The sequence below is a fragment of the Cuculus canorus genome, chromosome 17 (assembly GCF_017976375.1).
Source record: "Cuculus canorus isolate bCucCan1 chromosome 17, bCucCan1.pri, whole genome shotgun sequence".
NCBI lineage: Eukaryota > Metazoa > Chordata > Aves > Cuculiformes > Cuculidae > Cuculus > Cuculus canorus.
Window position 1 is genome coordinate 5,615,935 of NC_071417.1, and position 26,844 is coordinate 5,642,778.

Below are 26,844 nucleotides of genomic sequence, written 5' to 3' on the forward strand. Positions count from 1 at the left end.
TCACTGTTTATTATCAGTAAGTGGGGCATAGTGAAAGGTGATGGGCAGATTTCAACACTACGTCTATAACTAGTTTATTGCTGGCATGCTCCTCTCTTGCCCTTATTATTTATGTTGAAAATGATAAACGAGGGACTGATGTTTCTAGCTGGTTTATGACTAATCAGGTTATTTCACTGTGAAGCCCCAGGGGAAGGTAATGTTTTTGCAATCCTGCATCAAAGAGAGTGCAGTTTGCACTCATACGCATGTGTGTGTGTGTGTGTCTGCTTTGCACTTGGTGTGGTTTTGCAAGTGTGCATACCCCCATGCACAACTACAACACATGCCAGAGCCGATGCGGGTTTCCTGGTCCGTGGAGCCCCTCGCCACTGTCACCCACAGCCATGCACCGGGTGTTTGGAGCAGTTTGCTCTCCAGTGCAGGAGGTGATGGATGTCTCAGTGGGCCATGATGGGAGGCTGCATGGTCAGGGTGCAGGTGCTCTGCACGGAGGGTGCTGACTGCAGAGGTCAGCTTGAAAGAAGCCCTGATCCCATTTGTACTTCAAGGAGCTGCAAACAGCCACTGGTCTCAGGATTTGCTTGTGAGACAGGAAGAGCTCTGGGGAGATGAGTTGAATATTTATGTATATAGAAATGTCTAATCACCGGGCTCAGAACAGGCTCAGGAAAGGAATCTGGAGGTGGTTAACCGGAGAGTAGGATATTTTTATGCTAGAAATGTGCTGTCAGCCTGTTTGCAGGGTAGGAAGGATACGATGAGAATCAAAGTCTTGGCAGGATGAGCATTTTCATCTTCATAGAAGTGAACTCCCCATCTGTCTTGGACTCCAAGGCATAGAACTGTTTGGATCCAGTATCACTAATAGAAGTAGAAGACAGGGCTCATAAACCTCCCTCCTTAAGCCCGAAAAAAAGCAATTCCAGGACCCTCTATCCTACTTGCGAACAGGCTGTTCCTGCATTAACTTCCTGCTGTGGCCAGGCACGTTGCCAGAAGAAAGGGACTCAGAGCTTCAGCAGAAGCCCTGCAGTCCTGGGGAACATCCTCGCTCATCTCTTGTGTAACCAAAACAAAGGATTTATAAGTAGGCAGGAGAGCTGGAGGTGGTTAATGTGACGGCAAACCCGTGTGGCCAAACCACATTCCCCTGGGCCACAAGGTAACTACAGAGGCGACATCGGCGGTGGGTGTTGGTCCCACAAGCAATGGGCTGAAAATCAGCACTACACAAACTTCTCACCATGGCTGAGCAGACTCTGCAGAGAGCAGTGAGGACGCCAGCCAGGGAAGCCACCGTCCCATCACCAGGCCAAGCATGCAGAGGCTCAACAGCCACCCTGAGGTCTCAGTTATTAAAGCAAACGTGCCCCTGAAGCACAGGACAAGAGGAGGCTGCAGGGCTGCATCTAGAGCATCTCAAGTGGGTTCAGTCATTCCAGGATGGCTGATCTGGGAGGTAGTTCTGGAGCCACAGGGTCAGCTGCTATGAGGACAGAGGAACTCTGAGGCATATCTGCTGTGACAGACTGACTCCCATCCCACATCTGCTCCCCACAGAGATGGCTTAAGTGACAGTCCAGTGTCCTGTGCCAGAGGAGACGTAATTCATGCAGGTGACTAGTATGTGCATCATTTCAGGCACACTGTTCCTCCACATGGGCCTGGACTCGTGACATCTTGAGGACAGTGACACAACTTTCCTGCTGCTTGGCATTTCCTAGATCTTCCGAAAACACTTCTGCAGGTCCAGGCTCTGACATTGCTATCTGCTGAGCACAAGGAGCAGAGACCATGCCCAAGGCCTTGCAGGTGGGAGTCTCAAGCTGATGGCTTGGCAACTGAGTGGAGTTTTTACTGCTCTCCAATCCCCAGGAAAGGTTCTTTCTCTGGCAAACTCCTCTATTGTTTGTTGACTGTACATAGCTGTGGAATGAAATCTGGTAAAGGCATCTGTTGTTCCCTTACAGCTCTGCTTTGTTGAGTGGAACAGGGATCCCAGTATGTCAGAGTTTATTATTACTATTTAATTTGTAGCTGCCCATTATCAGCAACTCCTTTTAGGTGAGGCTTTTGGCATCATACCCTCAGCATTCTTGTGGTCTGCAAAACCAGCCTAAACCTTTCCTTCTGTTCACAAAGGCATTTAGTCTAAATTCAAAGTCCATCCATTAGTACTTCAGCACCTTGTAATCCCTCAGAGATATGTGCAATTACTCTCTGAAATATCCCAGGAGCAAAACTAATACCAAACATCATCTGCTTAAATTTACAACATCCAAATGGCACAGTAAAACCACTAGCTTAGGGTTTAGCTCATCTGAGCACACTTGCCAAAATACATATCCTGCATCTAATACGGCTTTTGCTGCTGAGGAGTTAGCTGCCACCTCAGGAATCTTCATTGGACAGAATTCACATTTTATGATTTTATTTAAATAACAGGAGTGGATGCACGTGTCCTTCATCTGGTGTTTGGGTTTCAACCATTGAACTCGCCCATGCCATCTACCCGCAGCCTTCTCCACGTTGTTGCATTCCTGTGGGTGCTTGAGCATGACTGTGTCTCCCATCTTTCATCCTAGGAGCAGTTTAGACATGATTTGCGTCAAAAAGCTTGGGATTAGGACACGGGCGCTTCCCGTGCACCTGAAGCAAGCCTCTTGCATAACACGGCTTTCCTTCTCCTTTCCATTCCTTAGAGTTTAACAGCTGTTTTCGTCCAAGCCTATTGACTTCATCCCTATAAATCCGATATGATTTTTCCACAAGGATTAGTGTCAGATTCTCCCTGCAGACATCTTAGGTCTTGGAAGACAGCTGAATGCTCTACTAATAGCTGGCTGGCGAGCCCGAGGCATTTACAGCAATGGCTTTAAGACAGACTTCATGGCCAGGCAAGGTGTTAGCCCTGATGCAACCCATCTGCCGTCACCATTTGGAAAGCCAGGACGTAGCAGACGTCCTCGTTCAGTGCTAGGATGTGGATACCTAGATGTGAAATAAGCATTACAGTGGCTCCTCCTGCCCTTCAAGGCCATGGAAAAGTTGGGAGAGGAATTATCTAGATTGAACACCAAGGCTTCATAGCTGAATATAAAAATACCAAGCGGGAAAAGGGAAATATTGGGTGAAGAAATGGTAAAACTGCCTCTGTTGGAAGAGTGAGTTTTGTGCCCTTCGCTTGAGCTATTTCGACTTTCCCCGGGCATACGTGACAGAGCAGGTTTTACACATCTGAAACCACAGCCTCCCGGCCATGGGGAGCTGGGCTGAATCCCTCAGGTGAGGGAGTGAGGCACTAAAAACATTCCTTCTGGATGGGAAAAGGGCATTAGGGACCACGTTAATGGATAAGGAAGAGGAAGGAAACTCCGGATACATCAGCATGACAGTTTTGAGCATTTTATTACGATATATAAATTTTGTCTTCTTAAATTACTCTCTATGAGTTGAACAGGAAGGGATTATTGTGGAGGGGGGAATATAGAAAAATAAAAGGATATTGTGAACTACTGCATCACCACATATACAACAGTAAAGTACTTTACAAGCACTTAGAGAATCAGACTTACAAAAATAAAAATATGACACATCCTTATGCATTTCCACCAGCAATGTGTTCTTTTCTTCCTTCTCTAACCTCCAAACACCTTTCAGCCCCATCTTCAGGTCACGATTCACAGGGTAGGATACTTTGCTCATTTTGACAGCCATCACAGTGTCTGGAAAGGAATTAGTGCCTCCCAGGACTTATAAAATACGATGGTTATTGGAGAGCTTTGGGAAAGACATTCCAAACCGGTTTGTGAGTGATGGGGTAATCCTCAGGGAGCAGAGTTTATCTGGCATTAGAAATACGGATATCCCACAAGATCCATCACTCCCTGGAAAGTGTTCCCCCATCTCCACATGGGGACAGCTCTGTCTATCTGTGCTTGGTACATTGAGTCCCCCACAAGCCTGGGAATGCTGATGGTCACAGACTTCAGTGGGACTGAATAACTGACAGAGGATGAATCCGATTTTGTTTTAGCTCTAAAGAAGGCCCCGGATGTTCTTCCCCAGAGGGAAAAAGGCAGCTTAAAACTATAATGGCTAAGTATCCTAGCTCAATGTTCACACACAGAACCATTCACTTCTAGATCAGATTCACAGCAGCCTTTAGTCCTCAGTTTACTCTACAAAGTCTTTTGCTCATTAGCCTTCTAGTGACCTTTCCCATTTTTTTAAGATACACTCAACATAAATAGTAAATAGCATTCACTTCTCTGACCAGCAGCTCACTCAAACACTGCTATCAACACCCAAACCTCATTTCATCATTCCCAGAAGGTGTGCACCTAGGGTGCGAATCTGTCTGTATTTCACATTGAGAAAGTAGAGCTGGCTAAGATTAAAAAAAAAAAAGAAGAAGAAGAAAAAGAAAAAGAAAAAAAGAAATGAAAGATGAAAGAAGCAGTAAACTGCTTTGGTCAAAGTTACTCTCCGTGTTTTGTGCAAGTATTCCGCAGACTCTGAAAGGTCAATATTTAGTTAGAGTTCCCTCTTTCTGGCCTCCAACGCAATGACAGCAAGACAGGCATTGCAGGCACAAGCACACTCTGTTGCATTCAGAGGCGTAACAGTCGCAGAGATGAAGGACAAACCCCACATCTTTGAGACAGACAGTGACTTTCTATATTGAGAAAACCAACCTTCTCCTCCCCAGAACAGATGCCTTCTGAGAAAGCTTCTGATCTCAGAAATAACTATTGACAGAAAGGATCTCCTGAAGGCAGTCTGACTTCACCTATCAGGCTTGCAGCACTGTGGGCAACAAGCACATTAGGCTCCTGGGGAGAAATCCTCTAGCCATATTCCCAGCTGCTCAAGGAATCTCACCTTTCTAAGCAGCATTTATGGTCTAAATTTATCATTTGCATCTTTGAGAAAACATACATGAACAAAGATCTGTTGGTTGAGATGAGTAACGCTCCATTTAAAAGCAAAACACCTCTCTGTTTGGACTAATTGTGCCTTCCAGATGTACAAACATACTACAGGTAAGGCACCACTTCGCTGCTGGGAGGGATTCTTAATTGGAAACACATAAACACAGAATTCAGTTTCTGGTGTTTAAGAACAACAACAAAAAAAAGGCATTGCTTTTCTGAGAGCTCTTCTACCGCTGCCTAACGCAGCCTCATTGATAGAAGCAACAGGGCCAGGGGGTGGGCAGGCAGGGTGGGCTCTGCACCCACGTGAGGGTGAAGACCTGAGCCTCTGTGGTTTTCTGGTGCTGAGGAAAAACAAAGTCTGTTTCCAACGCCATCTTTCACTGAGAAGAAAAGCAGCTTGTGATGGGCCCATGAGAGACATCATAGAAGAAGGCATTTTTCAAAAATGTCTACAGATCTCAGGCACTTGGCAATGTCACGGCTTGGATGTGGTCCAGGGTGGTAGCCCACCATGGGCTGTGCATGGCTACACAGCTCAAAGCTGCCAGCTGGCTTTTCCCGAGGTGGCAAAACCAGAATAGCTGCTTAAACTCAATGGAGCAGGAGCATATTAGGTCATTTCTAGTCTATTTGCAGAGAAAACAAAGCATGAAGCTTCAAAGAAGCCTGGCCTGTATGTGCGAGGATCCTGCAGTGCCAAGGATGCCGCCCTCCATCGCACCGTCCTGGGGGTCACATCCACCTGTGAGACTTTGCCTTAGCAGCCTGTCTGCCTGCCCGGGGAAAGGCCAGGCTGTGCTTCAGGTCTCTCCACTGGATTTGTATTCCCACACTGGTTTTCTGTTGTTTTTTTTTTTTAAATTCTCTTTTTTTCTGTTGTAGCCAACATTTAGGAAGCAGAACTAACAGCAGACAAAGTAGGCAGAAGCCCACAGATGGCCAAGATAAAAGAGATTTTCTGGAGAAAACCTGTCCTGCTCAAAGACCAGTGTGATCAAAAACTGCAGTTTTGTGCTTGGAGCAGGAGAATAATCCAACTGTTAACTGGAGAAAAGCTTGATGTATAGTCAGAATAGGGAGTTTCTGGCATCCCTTTGGCTTGGAAGGTCAGCCTGTCTTCGTACTTGCTTAGTGCAGGTGCTCGCATCTAATCTGTCATCATGCAGGGATCTCCTGGGCATGAGCACCGGCCCTGCTTTTGACCCTGGATTACACCGTCTCTCAGCTTGCAAACCTTCTGCCTTTGCTACACTCTCACAGGTCCATGGAAGAGCCCTCCAGAGCCTTCACAACATACCAAGGAAGACCAATGGGCACTTCCACTAGTCGCAAGGCTCGCTCACCAGCACTCAGCAAAACGCGATACCGGACAAGTGCATCACCAACGCACACTGCACTGGGACCACATTCATCCTAGCTTCAGCTGCCCTGCCAGCAGTTAACTCTGTAGCACTCGTTTGCTGGAGCTCTGGGAAGAAAGGTTGCTTCAGGCATAATAATCCCTTTGGACGGAGAAGTTGCTTTTCTACGCTATGATGCTGACAGTCAGTGACAGCAAAATCTGACTGACAGCAAACATAACCGTTGTTTCTGTGTTGCTGAAAATAAATCAACGGTAGGTGGAAGCCTTGGAAATCCTTTGTGAGGTTTTCCCCTACCAAGTAACTCCCAAACAGAGAGACAGAGTTCCTCGCTGTCGCAGCACACGTTTTTCAGTACCAATGATGCTTCAGTTGTCAGGATTTCAGTTTGTATAGAAATACTTTATATTTACGTCTGGTGGAAAACCTGTTCTTCATTTTAAACAGAAGAGCACCCTGTTCTGTAAAGGTCACAGCTCTTGTCACATTTACCAAATGCCTTCTGAAATTGATGGAAAAAAGTATCTTTATAGTCACTATTTAATTTTATTATTTTTTAAAGTTTTTCAGAAACATTTTTTTTTTAATCTCTGTGGGTTCGTGCATCAACTGTTCTGGGCAATCAGCTACGTCTTGTTGACACTGTTAATAGGTTTTCTGACTTGGCTGCTCGGTTGTGTTCTGAAATAACTCAATTGGGCTCGCAGCAAGTCAGGAACAAAATGGAAAGTTTAGAAGACGGAAAGCTGGAAATTAATTTCCGGAGCTGTGTGGTTATTTTCTAAGTCTGGGCTCTTCTAAGCAGCATCCAAAAGTTCTTGGTAGGATTTTTGGAGACAATTCCATGCCATTTTCAAAGGTTACATGTTTGCATGAATCCAGGCTCCTGCAGATTTTCAGTGAGCTCCCAAAGTGAAGAGAAGCTGGGAGATGTGATTCACGAGTGGGGAATGGTTTACCTTAGGACGGCTGTAGTGACTCCTGCTCTATTGGGGTTTCTCAATCCTTTTGCAGAGGCTGCTCAGCTGTTTGTGGAGTACCTGTTGAGCTGCCACAGCCTGGATGATTAAGGAAAACCCACACACATTTGGGCTCTTAATACTTCAGGCTCTGCCTTGAGAAAGTCTGGCTGCTCCTCCACAGTCAGTGAAGCTGTCCATTCTGCACGTAAGGAAACTACTGAGGGGGACAGCAACCTTGCTCATGAGTGCTGGTTTCTTTGAAGTTAGACAGTATCTTCCTGTGCTATGTTCCTTTGTGCGATACAGCCCTGAAACCCAAAAGGGTTGCAAGTGCATAAAGATTCCCGTAAACTGGGCATTTGAGACCACGAACAGCACAGCACGCTTGGACTGACAGTACTTTTGAAATAGGGCATTTGGCTCCTAAATCGTTTGGAAATTTTTAGAAAATAGCCCATAAGCCGGTCGGTTTCCTCAGTCTCCCCTGCACACTCTTGGCTAGGCTCACAGAAGAGGTGGCCATGCTTGATTTCATCTAAGTGAAAGTCAAAAATAGATATGCTTGGTAAAAAAGAAAAAACCCAAAACAAAAATAAAATCCAGATCATGAATGTCAGGAACGTCGCAAAATACAAGCCAGCCTTTCACTGATCAAAACCATCCCGTGCCCTGCAAGCCTCCTCCCAGCCAGTTCAGCCTCACCCAAGATGACTTGTCCTCCACCATCGATATTCAGTCACCATCAATGAAGGCCCAGCAAGACTCCCAGCAAAGGCCACAGCCTCCTTGAGGTCAGAAGGTTGCCAGAGGCATGGCAGATCAGAGGGTGTCACTGTAGATGACCCGCGGGCTGGTTTCCTCGCAGAGCTCCAGCTGCACGCTGGAAGCAAACCAACGCTTGGCACAACCCAAGCTGTAGTTGAGGGTGGTCCGGTAAATGTTCTTAGCGCGCTTAGGAAAAATGATGGTTGTGCTCTGAAACCTCAGTGGCTTCTGGCGGGGCTCAAAGATCAGCTGGGACTTGTAGTTCCGCCAGGTGCAATTGGGAGCAGCAATGATTGTCTCTCTGTATGTGGTGACAGTGGGGATGGGGCTGTAGAAGATGTCATCCCGATAATGCTTCTCGGAGTCGTACTTCACCTCAGAATTGCACCTACAGAGGACAGCAAGGTATCAGGAACAAAGGCAGCAAAGGAAAGAAGATAGGCAGGACTCCTCACTAACCCTTTGGAGCTGGCAACATTCATGTCCTCTTACTGTGCAGACACTGGCAGAGCTACCACCCCTACAACACAAAGCAAAGGGCCAAAAGAACTCCTTCCTGCTGGTGAATCTTGGAATGAATCTTGCTATGAATCCATCTCAGCATTTCTGCAGTGCATGTGCACAGAGGACCAAGCCTGCCTAGACCTCATTGCAGAGGCTCCAAGCAACCCACTTCTTCCTCTGGTTTCCTCCACGGGCCCCACTGGGGCCTCAGCTTAGCTCCGAGAGCTACACTGGAGGCAAACACTGTTAGCAAAGGACATCAAGAGGTGGTAAAACCCCCCAGCTGTGGTAAGTCAGCGGCTGAGGAATGGACATTCATTCACAGAATGTGTAGGAAAAGCTTGAAATCCCAATATAATTCTTTATCCAGCCTTTTCCTAAGCATTTTTACCAAGCACATGCAGCATCAACTTGAAATGCTGAGTGATCCTGTGAAACACAGGTCCCCTGATCACTGACTCACAGTAGGTCTCAACACACTCATCAGTGCAAGTGCTGGGCTTGGGGGTGACCCTGTCCCAGTGGCCAGGCTGAGCAGATGCTGCTGGTGGGCCACAGGCATGGGATGTCACATTGGGGTAGAGGGGAACCTACTTCCCAACACCACATGCCCGCTGCTGCTTTCACAGGCCCTGTTGTCCATGCAAGCTCTAGCATGGCAGGAAAATAATGCCATAAATAAGGTTGTCATGGATGACAGAAGCATGGTATCATGGAAGCCCACTGAGCTATCAAGGCTGTGTGTTTGTCTTTTCTTCTTTATATTGCCTTGCCACCAGAGCACAAAGACACCCAAACCAGCTAAAATCAGAGTGCTGGGAGATGAGGGATGAGGTTGCTTATTGGAGCCTACAGATAATCCAAGCAATGATCAAAGAGCAGGTAAAGCAAAGAGGGGCTGTGGGCTACAGCTGTGCAATATCCAAGCCATTGGTCTCAAAAGAAGTCACTGTGTTAACAGCCATCAGATGAAGAACCCACAAAACACGGGATGTCACTGCCCTGCCTGTTTTCTGCAGGCATCCAGAAGGGATGTATGGACACTTGGCCACATAAAGGGCTTTTCCTAAGAATCCCTAGCCATGGAGAGCAGCAGGACTTTCACTTGTTTTCCCAGCTCCCCAAAGGCTCCTCCAGCAATCAGTAGCCAAGGAATGTGCAGCTCCATGTAAAAAATATTAAAAGCTGGGTGTGTGCTTGTCATTGCCTCCACCCGGAGGGGGGTGACTGATTGTGCACTGCCTGTAATCTGAGCTGCTGTAAATGCATTTTGCACAGCTAGGGTGTAAGCAAGTCATTCAGCATACACAGAACAAGACTCCGATGTAATCACCATAAAAACATGCCCACTGGCAGTTCCTCAGCAAGCGGAGATTTACTGGGGCACATTTCCAGAGAGACCTTTGCATAGGTCAAGGGGGTGGGAACTGGGTTTACAGTCTTCCCACCATCCCTGCCCAAGCTGTGTGTAACTGCTCCATGCTGTTTGCAGAGTGCATTCCATACCAGCAAAAGAGCAAAAGAATGGCAGAGACCAACGTTTATCCATCAGCCACAGCGCCAGCCCCTCAAAAGGTCAGAATACTTCCACCACCGGCTTGAGGAACTATCTCCTCATGATGAGGAGCTCATTCTGTCTCTACCAGCTGGTCTAACTCTGCTGCAAGGGCTAACAAAGACACATGCCAATTATAAGGGCATTGCTTCTTCTGAGGATACAAGTCAGCAGGGAACAAGACAGAGACCATCAGGTTGCTTACTGGAGGTCATCAAGCCCACAGGTGGTAATAGTCTTCTCTCAGCCTTGGATTTCAGATGGCCTTGGAAGCAAAGCCACCTTCTCTTACAACTTCCCTCCAGTCCTTGTCTCCTCCTCTCTGCCTCTGCTGCTCTCAGTGTCTTTAATTCAGGCATTACTCTCCCACCTGCCCCTCCCTTCCCATCGAAATAGCAATGACTCTCATTAGTAAACACATTTTAATTTTTTTTTCAGGAAAAGCACCAGGAAAAAGACAGAAATACCCACCTACCCACCCTGTCCCATCTGTACCTGATTTCCTGCACGGGCTCAGGGTTGACCTCAATGCTTTCTCCAAAAAACACAGGATACATTCGAGGCTTCATCTCTGGCATGGATGGGTTCAGGAGCAGGTAAGGCATCTGCAGGAAGGAAGAGCACAGTGAGGGTTGGGACACAACAGTTGAGACTGGCACAGCTCATAATGTGTGGTGTCTGGCAGCTGAGCAGCCCGTAGCAGCATGTTCAGCACGACAGGAGACAACAGTGCCTCCAACCGTGCCAAACTCCCAGAGTGCCACAGGAGACACTGCAGGTGACAGGTTTTTTGGCAATGAGAGCAGGTGAGTGTGCTACCATCAGGACCAACTTTGTTTCAACAAGCTAAGCTCTCCTCGCGTGCCCTCTCAGCATCACTCAGCTCCCCTTCACAGTCGCTGTCTTTTCAGGTTTGTAGCAGGGCCCGAGGTTAGCAGAGTGTTCATCCCACTGCAGAAGGCACTCTTCTTGATGCAGAAAGGGGAGGACCATTGTCAAGTTGCCAGAAAACACCCTAAAGGGGGTTGGCAGAGAACACGACCATTAATCCCCATCCTCACATAGACTAGCATCACACAGGCCTTGCATTTAAGATGCCTTGGCTTTCTGATTGGTCACCTGTACCAATTCACAGACTGACTTCAAGCATCCAGGGCTGCCCAGGTTATCCTTCAAGTGGTGTTAACTGGGAAAACTCTATTGAGCCCACTCCACATCTGCAGCTCCCACTAGCTGAGGTCTTGTTTTCTCAAGTGGCTCAGGCTTTCTGCCTTAGGCTAAGCAAAAATTATCATTGTTTCATCTGAATTTGCCAAGCTCTTCAACTCTGTGTCCCAAAGCCACAAAGCTGTTTACTCTTTCCGCACCAAAATAGCCCCTCACTTTACCACTGTGTTAAACTGTAAAGTTAAATGGCCAACTCCTCTTTTTGATTGAATATTTCTGTTGCATTGTCAGAGAAAAAAAAAGGACAGTATTTGCAAAGGTATTGGGGGGGTAGGGGGGGGAGGAAAAAGAATGAAAGGTATGTTCGCCCTCACTACCAAACACTGGCCAAAAGGCAAAGTTCATTCCTGGATTGCTTTCAACACTCTTGACAGAGGAGGGCAAGGGCAGCCTTTCTGGTTGTAAATAAAGCCCTTTGCTTCTGAAATGTGAATTGTTTAGATCAGACAAGACTTAGTTCACAAGGGTGCAGGTCTTCAGCTTTTAAGTCTGCACATGGCCAGAGCTCTTTCTAAAGATATCTTGCACATGAGGTTCATTAGGTGCAGGGCTCAAAACACCATGTGCACATGCATTCGTGGGCTCTCAGGCAAGCTGGCTTTTGGGGAGTTCACCTGCAAAGAAATGCAGATTGTTTCAACTGGTGAAAGAAGAAAGGCTTGAGCTACGTGTCAGTCCTTCAGGAGACTGTTCTCTTTCTCTTTATACTCTTGTGGCAGCATCCCACATTGGCAAAACTCCAGCTGAGAACCTGCCCTCTTTTTACAGTGTCCACTTAAGGAGAGGTCTTGTCCAAAAGCCCCCAAACTGGTCTCTGCTTGCAGATGAGGTGAGAAAATTATCATCTCTAATCCTCCCTTCAAAAAGCTCAGCTCAGCAAAAGCTGTTTCCAGCTGCCCAGATGAAATACTGAATTTGCACAGGGCAGAAAGGTGGCCCTTGTCCCACACTCCAGCACCAATCACCCAAAAAGAGGAGTGACAGAACAGAACCGGGAAAGCTCTTCTGTCCCAGTTTCTAAATACCAGATGCTTTCAGGCCATGCTGCCGAAAATGATTGCAAACTTAGATAACCAGAAATAAAGGTTGGGAGGCACTGATGTGAGCCACACAGGCACCTCAACGTTGTCTCACTGTGAGCTTAGCCTATGGGAGTGTCTTTCTTACTTCTTCCGGCCAGGGAAAATGGAGTAAAATGGAACAGTTGTGAATTAAGCTGCTTTTCAGATCCAGGCTAGCTTGCTAGGATGCCAAATAACAAATTCAAATGGATAGTAACCATGATAGTACCTCTTTGGTAGATTAATTCAAGAGAAATACAGTTCTCTTAATAATTCCGTGAAGGGCATCTGTAAAGTGCATTTTTAAAGAAGCACTTTTGAAGAAGCCGTTTCAGTGCTCCCAGGCAAACAAACCTTCACACTACATGCTGACACTAAGTGTCCTCTAAAATCTTGAGAGACGAGGATGCAGGAGGTGAGGTCCTTCCTGTGGCTTAGCAGGAGCAGCGCTGGGGCATCTGGCCTCTGGCGTTTGTACAGGCAGAGGCTCCCCAGCCTGCTATGTGCTGGAGGTGCAGCTCAGTGAGAGCGTGGGCACAGAGGCAAAAGCCATCTGTTAAAATCACAAGTCACACAGCAGGGAACAGGAAACAAGAACATGCTGCAGGAACAATACCAGTGTGCATGGAGAAACAGGGGCTCCGTCATGCATGACTGAAACCACTCAGTCAAAAAGCTGCCACTGAATTTGCTGAGAGCAGGATTCAGTCTTGTTCAGGTTAGTTCTGGATGGAGTTGAGACTATTTCCACTGTGGGTTACAGTTTACCTCGCTCTAGGCAGGGACGGGTGACAGAAGGCTTTTCATAATGCATTTCATATGCTATAAATGAGCACCAACTTCAGAACTGCAGGCTTGACCTGATTAATTTAGAAAGCTGGAACAATTGCAGACATCAGCAAGGCAAAGCCAGGGACTTCTACCTCCCGTCACAGACCATTAAATTTTCACATTTCTCTACTAGTAGCTGCTGCAGGTCACAAACCTCGAAGTCACCTGGAGGTCTGCACGTGGAAGACATAAACAACTTACAAAGCACGCTCCAAATACAGAGATCATCTGTAAGACCCAGCAGCCTGCTCACCCAACGAGCAACTGGATTGCTTGCACAGAGTCAAAGGGTCACTAAATATAGGTTTTACGTGGCAGCAACTGAAAGGCACTTCAGACAACGCTTTGTTTCACCTTCAGTGATGTTCTGACATATCTGCTCCTGCATCTCACCTTGAGTTAGTTGCGAAGCAAGGAACAGGGCATGCAAGCTTTCCAAAAGATTTGTCTTTGGGGCTGAAATGCTATATGCTTGGCACATGTCAAAAGCTGTCTTTTTGGCAGGAGTTTGACACTTGCTCCTTCCAATCTGTTTTAAGATAAAAACAAAAAAATGTTCAAAAAGTTACAAATTGCCTGTCAACAAAATACTGACTCAGGTCTTTTTCCTTCTGCAGAGGAATGGCTGAAAGAGGAAGAACACTGGACTGCTGAACTCCCTTGGGAAAATGATGATCCTCGGCTCATTTCTAGCAATCACTCAGTGATCTCCAGACACTTCACAAATTAGGTTGAGTATTTTCACTGCCCTATACCACAGACGGGCTGGCAGGGAGCAGAGCTTGTTGCACACTACTGGGAATCACTGATGGTGAAGAGGACAAACCCACGTCTTCAGACCAGGCTGTCCACAGTGATCCATAGATGAGGTTTGTCTATCCAAAGAACAAACCTTAGGGTTGCTATGCTGGAAGACTACAGCAGGGACTTGCTTAGTCTGTCACAGTAACTGGAGCTTTATTAGACGAAGCTCTGCAAAAGCCACCCTAACCTATGCTGGGAGAGGAGGAATCTGGTTGTCCAGGAAGGCTGAGGAGGTGAAAGGGAAGATACTGCAAAGATCACAAAACGATTTCCACACGTACACGCTATACCCTCAAAACAGAGCAAGAAAGTCAAACAGTAAATGTACTATCATTTTTATTTATTTTTTGTGGTACATAATTTGTTTCAATCAGCAAAGGGTTACAGTATTATTAAAAAGTTGAAGTGCTTTCTTGTTTGGCTGCATTTTTCCCTGTCTAAACTGTGATGCCTTTCAGGCATGTAACTGCCTGGGAAGCTAAGCTCTGCTTTTTTCAAGCAGCACACAGATAAACACAGATAAAATTGGTTGCTGAACAGAATTCAGTCTCCAACTAACCAACAGTGCTTCCTTTATGGTGGTGCAAATATTATGGGGGGGATATTATAGTCTCTTTAGGACAGACACACATCCTTCAGCAGCACATCACTGCTTTTTACCCACCACGAATGCCATCCGTGGAGGGGATTTAGATCATAGAATCATAGAAAGGTTTGAGTTGGAAGAAACCTTAAGGATCATCTAATTCCACCCCCCTGCCATGGGCAGGGACATCTCCCACTGGCTCAGGCTGCCCGAGGCCCATCCAACCTGGCCTGGAATCCCTCCAGGGATGGGGCAGCCACAACTTCTCTGGGCAACCTGGGCCAGGGCCTCCCCACCCTCATTGTGAAGAATTTCTTCCTAATGTCTAGTCTAAATCCACCCCTCTTCAATTTGTAGCCAATTCCCCTCATCCTATCACTCCAAGCCTTTCTAAAAAGTCCCTCCCAAGCTTTCTTGTAGCCCTTTCGGGTACTGGAAGGTCGCTATTAGTTCTCCTCAGAGCTTTCTCTTCTCCAGGCTGCACAACTCCAACTCTCTCAGGCTGTCCCTGTATGGGAGGTGCTCCAGCCCTTGGATAATCGTTGTAGCCTCCTCTGGACCCGTTCCAACAGCTCCATCTCCTTCTTATGTTGAGGATTCCAGAACTGGACATAGGACTCCAGGTGAGGTGTCGCAGAGTTCTCAACAATAGCAAAAATAACATAGCAGGCATAATAATGCTATTTTACCACTAACAATTTTTCAGCAGATATTTTTCTTCTGGGGTAACTTAAAAGAATGCAAGCAGAGTTATCAAATAGAAATCAAAGGTGAAGAAAAAAGCACCATAAAACTGGCCTGAAATATACTGACTATTCCTTAACTTCCAAATTCCAGACAGCAATGCAACAAAAAAGAAAGGAAATTAACATGACTTGAAATAAATAAACCCCCAGAAAACCCTTCCCCAGGGAGCACAAAGGACCAGAACTGACTGACTCCTTTTGCTATGGTCATTATGTGGAAGGCACTAAGATGTGGCATTTGATCTCTTGGGATTGTAAGGGGAAATGGTTTTCCAAGCATCAGGGCTACAAACAGGATACAGCTTCCCAAATTCCCAGCTCCTAACTTAGAAAGAACATAAGCAAATCTCTCACTACATTTTCCCACTATGGTAACATGTCAGGTCCATGAAAATGTCACTTTACTCAGCTGTTATTTACAGCTATAATGAAAGATCTGGCTGAGTTATTTGACACACATCTACATTTCTCCACTCTAGTTGATAAGCAATATTTGTTTAACAGACCGTTTATTTTCCCAGTAGCTTCATGCATTGCACATTATGAGTAATTTATACTATAGCCGGATGAGATTATATTTGGAAGTGATAACAGTAAATGCAGACCTCAGGTAGAAATCAGAGCTTTATTATCACAAAGAATTACATCCTTTCTTCTGATCTCCCCCTTCTATTTCAAGTGGAAAATGTGTATGTCTTTGCTTACTGTCCACAGGTTATGCAGAGACACAATGGAAATTAAACAGCTAGAAGACACAACCCCCCCGCCCCCAACATCCTTCTGTCTAAACTGGAGAGAGATGGATTTGGTGGGTGGACTGTTCGGTGGATAACAAACTGGTTGGATGGTCATATTCAGAGAGTAGTGATCAACAGCTCAGTGTCCAGATGGAGATCCGTGACAAGTGGTGTCCCTCAGAGGTCCATACTGGGACCGGTGCTGTTTAATGTCTTCATCAATGACACAGACAGGGAGATCGAGTGCACCCTCAGCAAGTTTGCAGATGAGAGCAAGCTCAGTGGTGTAGTTGACACACAAGAAGGACAGGATATCATCCAAAGGGACCTGGACAGGCTGGAGAAGTCAGCCTGTGTGAATCTCATGAGGTTCCACAAGGCCAAGTGCAAGGTCGAGGCAATCCACAGCTTCAATGCAGGCTGGGGGATGATGTGATTGAGAGCAGCCCTGCACAGAAGCACCTGGGGGTGCTGCTTGATGATAAGCTCAGTATGAACCAGCAATGTGTGCTCGCAGCCCAGAAGACCAACTGTGTCCTGGGCTGCATCAAAAGCAGCGTGGCCAGCAGGTCGAGGGAGGGGATACTGACCCTCTGTTCCTCTCTTGTGAGAACTCATCTGGAGTACTGTGTCCAGTTCTGGAATCCTCAACATAAGGAGATGGAACTGTTGGAGCGAGTGCAGAGGAGGTTACAAAGATGATTCAGCCTGGAGAAGAGAAGGCTCTGAGGAGACCTTATAGCTACCTTCCAGTACCTGAAGGGACTACAAGAAAGGTGGGGAGGGACTGTTTACAAAGGCTTGGAGGCTGAGGGGGATTGGCTACAAATTGGAGAGGGGCAGATTTAGACTAGCCATTAGGAGGAAATTCTTTACAACAAAGGTGGTGAGGCCCTGGCCCAGGCTGCCTGGGAAGTTGTGGCTACCCCATCCCTGGAAGTGTCCAAGGCCAGGTTGCACAGGGCCTTGGGCAGCCTGAGCCAGTGGGAGGTGTCCTTGCACATAGCAGGGGGGTTGGAATTAGATGATCTTTAATGTCCCTTCCAACTCAAACCATTCTACAATTCTGTGATTCTAAGAAACTACCCTACATATACAACAATTTCAGAGTAGATGATGGGAGCCTTATGGCTATTCCCTGATCTGCCCAGAAGGGACATGTGTCATGGTTTGCAGATTAGATGAGGCCCAGAGTCATTCTCCCTCCATTGCCACTGTCATTGAGCCACAGAAGGGGAATGGATGTGAGTTCAGATCTGGATGGGGCTGAGGAACAGGGGACAGCCAGTTGTGGTTGGCCTTTACCAGGCAGTGGACATAGGCGTGAAACTGAAAACACTGCCAGCCCCTACTGCAGGAATTCCTGAAAGATCCTGCCAGTGGGAGCAGTTCAGAAGTGGGTCAAGATGCTGGGCTCCAAACATGAACCACTGAGGCAAGCCCTGCTGCCATGCCAGGTGGGTGCCTTGCTCCCTGCACAAGCCTGAGGCTTTTCCCAGAGCTGCTAGGACCCACCTGGACTTGGAGAGTCATGTCACCTGCTCCATGTGAGGGCTGCAAGCCAGCTCAGGTTGGGCACGCCAAGCCTTTCATCATAGGTGTTGGCAGGTCCAGAAGTTACAAATTAGCTGGAAATCCTTTGATGGCAATGTTGATCACCCAGTCCCCACAAGAGAGTCATCCTTCCCAGAGCACTTTCAGTGTAAGATGAGATGCTGGCTCTGTGGCCTAAGGGCTCTTCAAAGGGCAGCATATCAGGAAAAAGTGTTTTGGTTTGGGGTCTTTTAGTATCAACCATAAATCACACAGGGCTGGCACATGTGCTGACCTGAACCCCATTGCTGGGACCATGCATATGAAGGCTCTGCCAAGGGCAAGGTATCCTTCCCTTCTGCCCTTGAGCTGAAGCTGCAATCTCCTCCCATCACATGATACTGGTTCTTACACCACACTGTTGTCCAACACAGCTCCTGAATGTACGTAGAAATTCCCTACATTGGAACATCCATCTGACAGCTGATCCACTGGGATCTAAGTCCTACAGAGGTCACTGCTCAGTGAGGCAGGTTGAATGCACAGATACTCGAGTCTTTCAAATAAGAAGGAACTCATTGCAGCGGCTCATTGGGAAGGGACAAGAAGTCTGCTGGTTCGGGAAGGCACAACCAATAGTTCTGTAATCCTCATCTCCCCTAATATCCATTAGGAGTTACGCTGTAGAAAGCAAAGCATGCATTTTTCAGAACAGCCGCAAAGCAGTTCCTTCTAGCCTAAAACTATATCCCCGGGCAACAACAACAAAAACTCTAAGCACATCTGGCTACTTTGATGCCCACTTTTCCAGCAATTGCTTCTTAGTGCATATCACTAGATATATATTTTTATTGTATTTATGGACCTTTTGACCCAGCATTACAGGCAAAGTCTAGAAAATTCAGTAACCCAAGTCCTAAGACTCAATTTAACCATGTTTCAGACTTAAAAGGCAGAGCTAGGTAAAAGTCACCTTCTATTTTCATGAGGATATTTGCACTTAAGCACAAAACAACTGACGAATTCCCTACACGGACTTTATTTGAAGAAATAAAAGCCAATTTCTCCTACACTGCAAGTAAAAGGCAAAAAAGAAAAAAAAACCAAGGTCCCTAAATGGTGTTGAACTTGTGGTATTTATGACTCTGGCCCTAAATTGCCTTTCATATTTTCTTGGATCCCAAAGCTGTAGCCAAATTGGCTGGTTAAATGTGAATAAATGGTGCATTGTCTTTGAAACAAAGTTGTGCTTATTAAAGAGAAGAGAGTTTACTTTTTCAGAGTCACAGTTAATAACACAAAGCAGAGAGCGCACATATTTTACACACAAGAAAGTCTTCGACAGACCATGCGACCTCATTTTTGTCTTTATGAGAAGAGCTGTCCTAAAGCAGAAAAATTCTTCAGCATATTTGTGAAGCTGGTGCGAAGTAGCTGACTGCAAAGGAACGCAACTGGGTTCAGACCGGTGGTTTTGATAGGTCTGCAGCAAGGAATAGTATGAAATACTTCCCACAGATCTGGAATGTTGTTTTCTTCACCTGACAGCAATTTATTGTAACTGTACATACTCGAATTTTGGCCGTTAGCGACTGTGCTTGTATATGGTTTTATAGTATTATAGCACAAAGAGGGCAGGCTGCATTCCTGGCTCTGTCACGTTTATAAGCAAAACAAACACTAATATAACAGGCGATTAAAAAAAGCATGCCTTGGTGTGCAAATAGCTGCAATTATTGATTTGCCAATTCTGCACACTCTGATGAATAGCAGAGTAGCAGAGTTAAACAGAAGCACATTTTAGGTTGTGTAATTGCTCATAGATCTGCAAGTCCTTGTTAAAAGACAAGATTAAAGCTAATTAGACACTGAATTTTAGAAGTATGAAGCAAGCGATGGTCTCCATATTTTTCCTGCTTTCTTAATAACAGCTGCAAGTACAGTATTTATAGGGTGGAAATCAGAAAAAGTGAAACTCTATACAGCCAAATAGAGTGAAAGTTCCTCTTTACTTCATTATTTTGCAGTGTACCAAACAGTCAGAGTTAAAGAGCACAGTCTTGCACCACTCCACAGCCACACGGGTTTCAGTGTAAGGATCTCTGCAACCTCCTGGACTTACTAAGGGCATGGAAATATCCACAATGTATGAAACCCATAGCGGAACAGCAGGAGCCCAAGGCTGCCCGTGCTGTCGCCATGTGGTATAAAATTTGGAAACATCTACACTGTGAGTCCCTCTGAAATCTCTAAAATGTTTGTTCATGATCAAAATAAAAAAAAAATAATAACTGGAAAACTTAATTTTGCCTTACACAGATCACAGGAATAACTTCCTTTCCATAGGAGCCAAGCACTGAAAGGCTCAGTCCTAACAGCACAAGAGCTGAAATAGTTTTTTTCTCATAGTCTTTCATCTTCGATATCTAACGGCTTTCTTGGGAGGAGTGGAGGCCAACTGTCATATTACTGGAGTGGAGGCTGTCATATCCCCATTACAGAGCTTTGCAGACACCTCCATCCCAGCTGTTTTCTGGTCCAGCAAGACTTCATTCATCCTCCTCCCACGTGTGACTGTATAAATACATAGCAACAGCCTGATCCTGCCAAATCATAGGTGTGGAGGTAACTCTTTGTACATAAACAGTCCCATCAAGACGGAGCACATGTCCAGGCATCGGCAGGTGAGGCTCCGTATTTGGAACTGCATAGCGGGTTTGAGATTTGATTTTCATAATTGCCACCTCACACCCTACCCACTGTAGTCAGGTAAGAAAGAGTCATTGTTCACAGGGAAGGTTTTGGCATGTTTGGGAGTAAAAGGCAGTTTTCAACAATATCCGAAAATAGCCTTAGAACTCGAGAAAGTAAATGAGGGTTGGAGAAGTCATTGCAAAATGCCTTTACTGGGAAGAAGTCTTTGAATTGCCACTAATCCATTACCTACGGATTTCCCATGGAAAGATCTGTGCTGCAGATTTTATTCCATATAGAAGCCAATTAATTGTGTTGAATACACCTACAAACATCTTTTATATATGTTAAAAAAAAAAAAATGAAAGATCCCTTGGGAAGAATTTTCACCAGCCTTTAAAAACCTCTACCACCACTGCTTATGCTCTGAGCTCTGTGTTTTAAAAACAGTTTTTATAACTAAGGGATAGAAATAAACAAAATAAAGCTGAATAATAGTCATCATAAATCTACCCTAATCCTACTCCACAGTCAACTGCTTCACTGGCAGTGCATCAGGCTCACCAAGATCTACAGTGCTACTGTCGGGCAGCTGAGCACGCAGACCCCTATCCTGCTCTGCTTGGCCACGCAGCACACAAACCTTTCACACAGGCTCACGCCATGAAACCCTGCTCCAGGAAAGGGCAGGAGCAAAGCCTTCCCCAGGCCTTGTCGCCACACCAACTCGACAGACAGACATTCATATGCTGCCTCGAGTTAACTGACAGTTTTGCCTTTTTTAGCCAAAGCTCTGGCAAAGGTGACACGATGCTCCTGACAACAGAAATGTGGGATGCTGGAGAACAAGAATGGTTCAGAGCCAGGCTGCCTTTGCCTCAGTCCAGATGGGTGCAGCTCTAACCTGGATCTTACAGGCAGGACGGTATCACTGAGAGGTGGTTACACGTAGTCAGGGGAGCCTGTTTCAGCCCTGGGCTTCACTTCCATGCCGTTATTAGAGTTTATTATTATTACAGTTTATCCACACTTCTGCAAGTGCTATGGGAAACCCCTGGCTGGCAGCAGGCCAGCCCCGTGCCTGGGCACTCCAGCAGCGGTGCCAACACTGGATTGCAGCCAGGATGGACCTGGGCACTCCACCAGTGGTGCCAACACCGGATTGCAGCCAGGATGGACCTGGGCACTCCACCAGTGGTGCCAACACTGGATTGCAGCCAGGATGGACCTGGGCACTCCACCAGCGGTGCCAACACCGGATTGCAGCCAGGATGGACCTGGGCACTCAGGCAGTGCCAGCACCGGCTGCAGCCGGGATGGAGCGCAGGGAGAGCCGCATCCAGCGGTGCGGGCGGGATGCCCAGCGTGGGGCTGTGGGCACGATGCCCCATCAGCGAGCACAAGCCCGTTCCCCGGGGCTCAGCCAGCCTCTCTCCCCCCCGGTTGGCTCTTACCACTTTGCCGTCCTTGGGCTCCCGCCGGTGCCCCGGGGCCGGGGGGTCCCCGCCGGGCGAGAGGGAGTAGAAAGGGGGGCTGGGGCTGGGGGGCAGCCCCGAGTCCGGGCTGTCCAGCAAGCCTTCCCGGCTCTTCTCCTTCAGGCTCTCGTCCATCCCTTGCAGCTGTAGGTGCCCTACCATGTCTGGGGGGCAGCGAGGGGGCTGCAGCGGGAGAAAATCCTCCAGCACCGCGGGGAGGGAAAGGGAGAGGAGCCCGGCTGTGCGCCGAGCCCCGCTTGCTGCCCGGGCTGAGCCCCCAGCGCCGCCGGGATGCGCCCGCTCGGGAGCCCGGGGCGTCCCCGCCGGCAGAGAGCGCTGGGGACGGGGCGGCTCGGCTCCCGGCCGCCGATTTATCCGGAGAGGGTGGGAGGGGAGCCGGGGAGCGCCCTCCCCTTCCCCGGCCGTGCACGCATGGGGAGCGCTCTCGCCTTCGCGGCCGCCCCCGAAGCGGAACCGACAGTCGCGCGCTTCTGTCCGTTCCCCATCGCTCCTGTCCGTTCTCCGTTGCTTCTGTCCGTTCCCCATCGCTTCTCTCTGAGTTGTCCCCCCCTTCTCTCTGCTTTCCCTCATTTCCTTTTGAGTTTACCCTCACTTCTGTCTGTTTTCCATCGCTTCTGTCCATTTTCCATCACTCAGTACATTTTCCATCACTTCTGTCTGTTTTCCCTCACTTCTCTGCGTTTTCCCTCACTTCTGTCCATTTCCCCTGATTCTGAGTTACCCTCACCTCTGTCCATTTACCCTCACTTCTAGCTGAGTTTTCCCTCACTTCTGTCCATTTTCCATCACTTCTGTTTGATTTTTTTCCCTCGGTTCCATGTGATTTTTTCCCTCAATTCTGATTTTCATCCTTCTTTCACCCCCTAGAGCAGCTTTTCCCCTTAGTGTCAAGGTGTGTGGGCATGAGGGAAGAGCTCTTCTCAACAACCATCATCCCCCTTCACTAGGAGGTGGCTGAAGGTGTCTTCAGCGCAGGCGTGTGTGACTATGGAAGTGTTGGTTGTGCGGGTGTGCAAGCCCGCTGTAGCCCCTGTGCCAGCTGTACCCACATGATGGTCCTCACGCCTCCCACTTAGTGCAGCCCAGACACGATCTCTTTCTTTGGCTCCACAGCCATTGGTCCACAACCACCAAGGAGGAGGTGGCCTCTTCATCCCAGCCATCGTGTGTTCCTGGCCTTGATAAATGCAGTAAGAGGGCATCCCAAAGCCCAATACAGCTGCCAGCCACGAGGAGCTGTGTGTGCCAGCATCGCTGCCAGCATAGTCCCTATCAGCCCTCGGGGTGTAGAGAAGCAAGCACTGGTTAAACAGGTCAGGCTTGCTGAAGCCAATATAGATATTCGTTGCACAACTGGCTGACATTCATGTTACATTGTCTACAGCCCTGGTTATGTTTTTCTCATCATATTTTCTCTCTCCATGGAGTCCAGAGTGTGAGAACTTTGGGGCAGGCCCGCTTACATGGTTCAGCCTGGCAGAGGTTTATTCACGGCAATGGACAGCTTCCCTGGGAAACTGTTGAAATCCAGCTGGCTGCCTCTTCATGGTCCATGCTGTTGGCCCAGCACCCAGCAGAACAGAACCACAGCTGCTTGTTCTTCAAGACCAACAAATGCAGTGTTTGTTATGGCAGCTGATGAAAATCTGAGAGGTCTGGTATTGTACCTAGAGATGAAGACTTTTATGCCCAAGCCCTCAAGATGGAAGCCTTCAAGATGGCACAAAGTCCTTGGAAGTTAGATTTGATCCCAAAAGGGCCTACACTCCATCTTTCTGAGGGAGCAGGTCATGTTGTATGGTGTCAGGTGAACTCACCATCTAATAAAGTTTGATTTGTTTAGGATTGTTCTTGCTCAAGTCAAAAGGAAAGGCCAAGGATGCCCAAATCCACCCTTGACAGAAATGAGAAGCCCTCCACAGAGTGACTGAAGCAATTTGTATGCACTGAGCTGTGCAGAGGAATGTCACTGATTTATAAATGTCAAACAGGCACCAAGCAGCCCACACACGAACCTCAATGAATTCTCACCTCTGACCCACTCGCCGGCTCCAGCAGTCGCAGAAACTGATTTAGAGCCCCTGACTGTAACGACTCTAATGTCTCACACAGGCTATGCCCAATCTGAAAATGTCAAAGGGGACTGAAGGTCAAAATTCCATAAATTAGGCCTTGGCTTCCTACTTATCACATGATAGGATTCTCCAGCCAGTTAACATTGTGAACTACAAGCACTCAGCCCAGCAGTCCCTCTGCAGGCCCATTCCCCTGCCCTTCTCCTGAACCAGCGAGACCGTATGTGCACGAGGGAGGAGTGACTTCAGAGCTGCTTTCCTCCAAGAAGAAAAAAGGACCAGGACAAAGGGACATTGCACAGGGGTGAGTGCACCTTCCTTGGTACCTAGAGAGGTGTATTTTGATTTGAGCAGCACTTGGTGGAGAAACTGTGTTTTTTCTGATTCTTGTTTTGAGAAACTACAATCCAATTTTTTCCTGGAGCTAAATCGTGTGTATTTTAATGGTAAATTTCAGTACAATACTTCTTCAGCACAGAAGTGGGTGCTTGTGGTTTAGGGTTTGCTGAGCTCTAAGCAGTTGAAATGCTAAGCACTGTTGAGCTTCCCCAAGCCTTTGGAGGGGTATTGACTTCACTTGCGAGTGGCTAAACCACTGCTGGGTTCTGCAGGGCATGTGTGTACATATTGTAGTGGTATTGCTGTTGCTGTTGCTGTTGTTAGGGTTATGGTTACAGTTACGGTTATGGTTACAGTTACAGTTAAAGTTAGTAGTGGATTGCTCACCCAAGTTGGAGATGTCTTATGTAAAGCTCAGGGTGAGCAGGTGGAAAGAAATGCTGCTGTCCTCATGCCTGCTAAGGAAATGGCTCATTCTTTGGTCAGAAGGCCTCCTGGAGCCACAGTATCGAGCTCTTGGCCAGTGAAAATTTGCCTGCATGGAAACTCAGTAAAGGATACAGGATGCAGGCAGAGAGCATATACAGAATAGTGGAATCGGGCCTGTTAAAACAGGGCATAATATTGCATGGTGCCATACTGAAGGAGAAAAACAATTTGGAGATTTTCAGTTGAGGCCATGTTGCTCTACTGAAACCCTCCTCAGTTTAGCAAGTCTTAATTTGCTGGAAGGAGTCGGTAGGGACTGATACATTCCTGTGCCTTGACTTGGGAACAGGGAAACTGGGCCCTTGTGTATATGGTGGGATAAGGAGGAAGGTAAAGTCTGGAGGGAAGTTTTCTGAAGCAGCGGAGCGTAGACAAACAGGTGCAAACACAGTGGTACAAGGGCAGCAGTGTGTGAAGGCATAAGTGGTGGGAAAGTGGCCTCCACCACCAGCACTAATGCTGAAGGAATAACTCTGTCTAGCTGTGAATTAGAGTTTAAAACAACAATAAATAACGAGTGGGAAGTCAAATAGCAGAAAACTAGGGAAAATTCCAGCAGGACTGTATCAGCTAAGATTCACTCTCAGTTAGAGGTGTAATTCTGACAATATTAATTAAAGAGGTCTTTATGAAAAAGACAGTTCTCAGAGCTTCTCCAGTTTTTTCCATTGACCTGTTTTGTTGTAAAATGCAACCCCTGGACCTAGTCCTGAAATGGGTGAAGAAACCAATGTAAATAAAACACTGTGCTCTTCTGGGAGCTGCTCTGTGCCAGGCTGGTGTGCGTGTGGTATCGACAGTTCTTCTGGGGTAATGAGCAGAGTATCAGGGATGCAATGTGACCTGAGCCCTGGCTCACTGAGCTCCAGTCAGTTGTGTCTCAGGTTTCCAGGTGAGGCTTTACAAATCAAAATCCGCTGAGGGCTGTGTGGTCTTCAGAGATCCCTAAGTTAAGTGCTGTGACTTCACGCACATGCATGGATCTTTGCTATTGTCTGCCTTGTCAAGTACAGTGGGACTCACATTTGGCGCTCCTCTCACTGATGGCATTTCTGGGATCCCCTTGCAGCCTCTCTACAGCCACAAACTTTTCTTCGTTCTCGTTCCCCGTGTCCAGGTTCACCAGGCACAACATGGCCATATTCATTTATGGCCATGGATATCCCATTAGTAAGATATATCATGAATGGTTATATCACCAGCATGAAATGATGCAGCACAGGTGGGAGGCCTCGGAAAAAGGATTGTGTGGGCAGGAACCCAGCCAGCCTTCCCAGTGTGAGCAGTCCTGCTTCTGGATAAAAGCTAGTGTCTCTCCTTGAATCCACTGGGACTGAAGCCTCTCCATGGTTTGATGAGTCCTCTGTCTCCTGTTTTCCTAGCTATTCTCTTAGCTAGATCTGAGTACTTTAGGAATCTGCCGTCCCACAGACATGGCAGAGTGTCACGTCACGTGCTAAGTTTTCTTCCACTGCTGCCAGGCTTGAAAGACAAATAAAGTGAGGGAAGAAAGAGGCAGGATACAAACACCTACATCAGGACTTTTTCTGAATCAGGCTGGGTGGCAAAATGGGAAGAATGCTGAGAATGTCCATTCTGGTTCACTGCCGAACCCGATCCTTCAGAACACCCACAGATTATAACTAGTTCCAGTAAGAATGGTTTGGGCCACAGTTGAATGCACCTCCCTACAAAGACGTGCAGCGTTTCCTCTGCAGTGTGTTCATGACAATAGTGTTGAAAGGCACATAAGCAGCAGCATCTCTGTGGGGAATACAACCACAGCGCAGGACCCAGATACGCCAGGCCTAGATCACCCTTGCCTGGTACTTCAAGGAGTTGTTCACCTCAGCTCAAAATGATCCAGAGCATGAGGGTGGTTTATCACTGCTCCCTGCACAGGTCCAGATGATGATACAAAAAGCAGGAAGCACATTGACAGGGCTGGACCTGGAACCAACATTCCAGTAATGATTCCTTTTGCAGAGCAGCATGGCAGGGTTCAGATTAAAGGAACTTTTCTGTCTCAAAAGCAGAGGACATTTATCAAGGGATAAAATCATCTCCTGAGAGGTCTGCTTATTTATTATTTTTATCAGAAATTGTTTCATTATGGGCTGTGAGCCTTGGCTGTTT

General features: G+C 47.2%; 1 protein-coding gene across 2 annotated transcripts; it reads right to left on the reverse strand.

The window, feature by feature from the left end:
* Window positions 1-3,380: 3,380 nt before the first annotated feature.
* RFLNA (refilin A) lies at window positions 3,381-22,126 on the reverse strand. 2 transcript variants are annotated; one of them, XM_054082681.1, is made up of 4 exons: window positions 21,764-21,886; window positions 13,603-13,738; window positions 10,586-10,695; window positions 3,381-8,419 (listed from the first exon to the last, which is right to left on the reverse strand). In XM_054082681.1, the coding sequence occupies exons 3-4, from the start codon at window positions 10,693-10,695 to the stop codon at window positions 8,086-8,088; spliced, it is 444 nt and encodes a 147-aa protein (XP_053938656.1). In that variant the 5' UTR covers window positions 13,603-13,738; window positions 21,764-21,886; the 3' UTR covers window positions 3,381-8,085. The 2 variants fall into 2 exon arrangements, with proteins under 2 accessions (XP_053938656.1, XP_053938655.1); XM_054082680.1 differs by lacking the exon at window positions 13,603-13,738 and having other exon boundaries at window positions 21,764-22,126.
* Window positions 22,127-26,844: the final 4,718 nt, after the last annotated feature.

Coding starts and splice junctions, on each gene's coding strand:
- RFLNA (XM_054082680.1), bottom strand. CDS start 21,946: ATGGTAGGGCACCTACAGCTGCAAGGGATGGACGAGAGCCTGAAGGAG. Junction 10,696..21,763: donor AGCCCAAGGACGGCAAAGTG/GTAAGAGCCAAC, acceptor TCCTTCCTGCAG/ATGCCTTACCTGCTCCTGAA. Junction 8,420..10,585: donor GAGCCCGTGCAGGAAATCAG/GTACAGATGGGA, acceptor TGTCCTCTGTAG/GTGCAATTCTGAGGTGAAGT.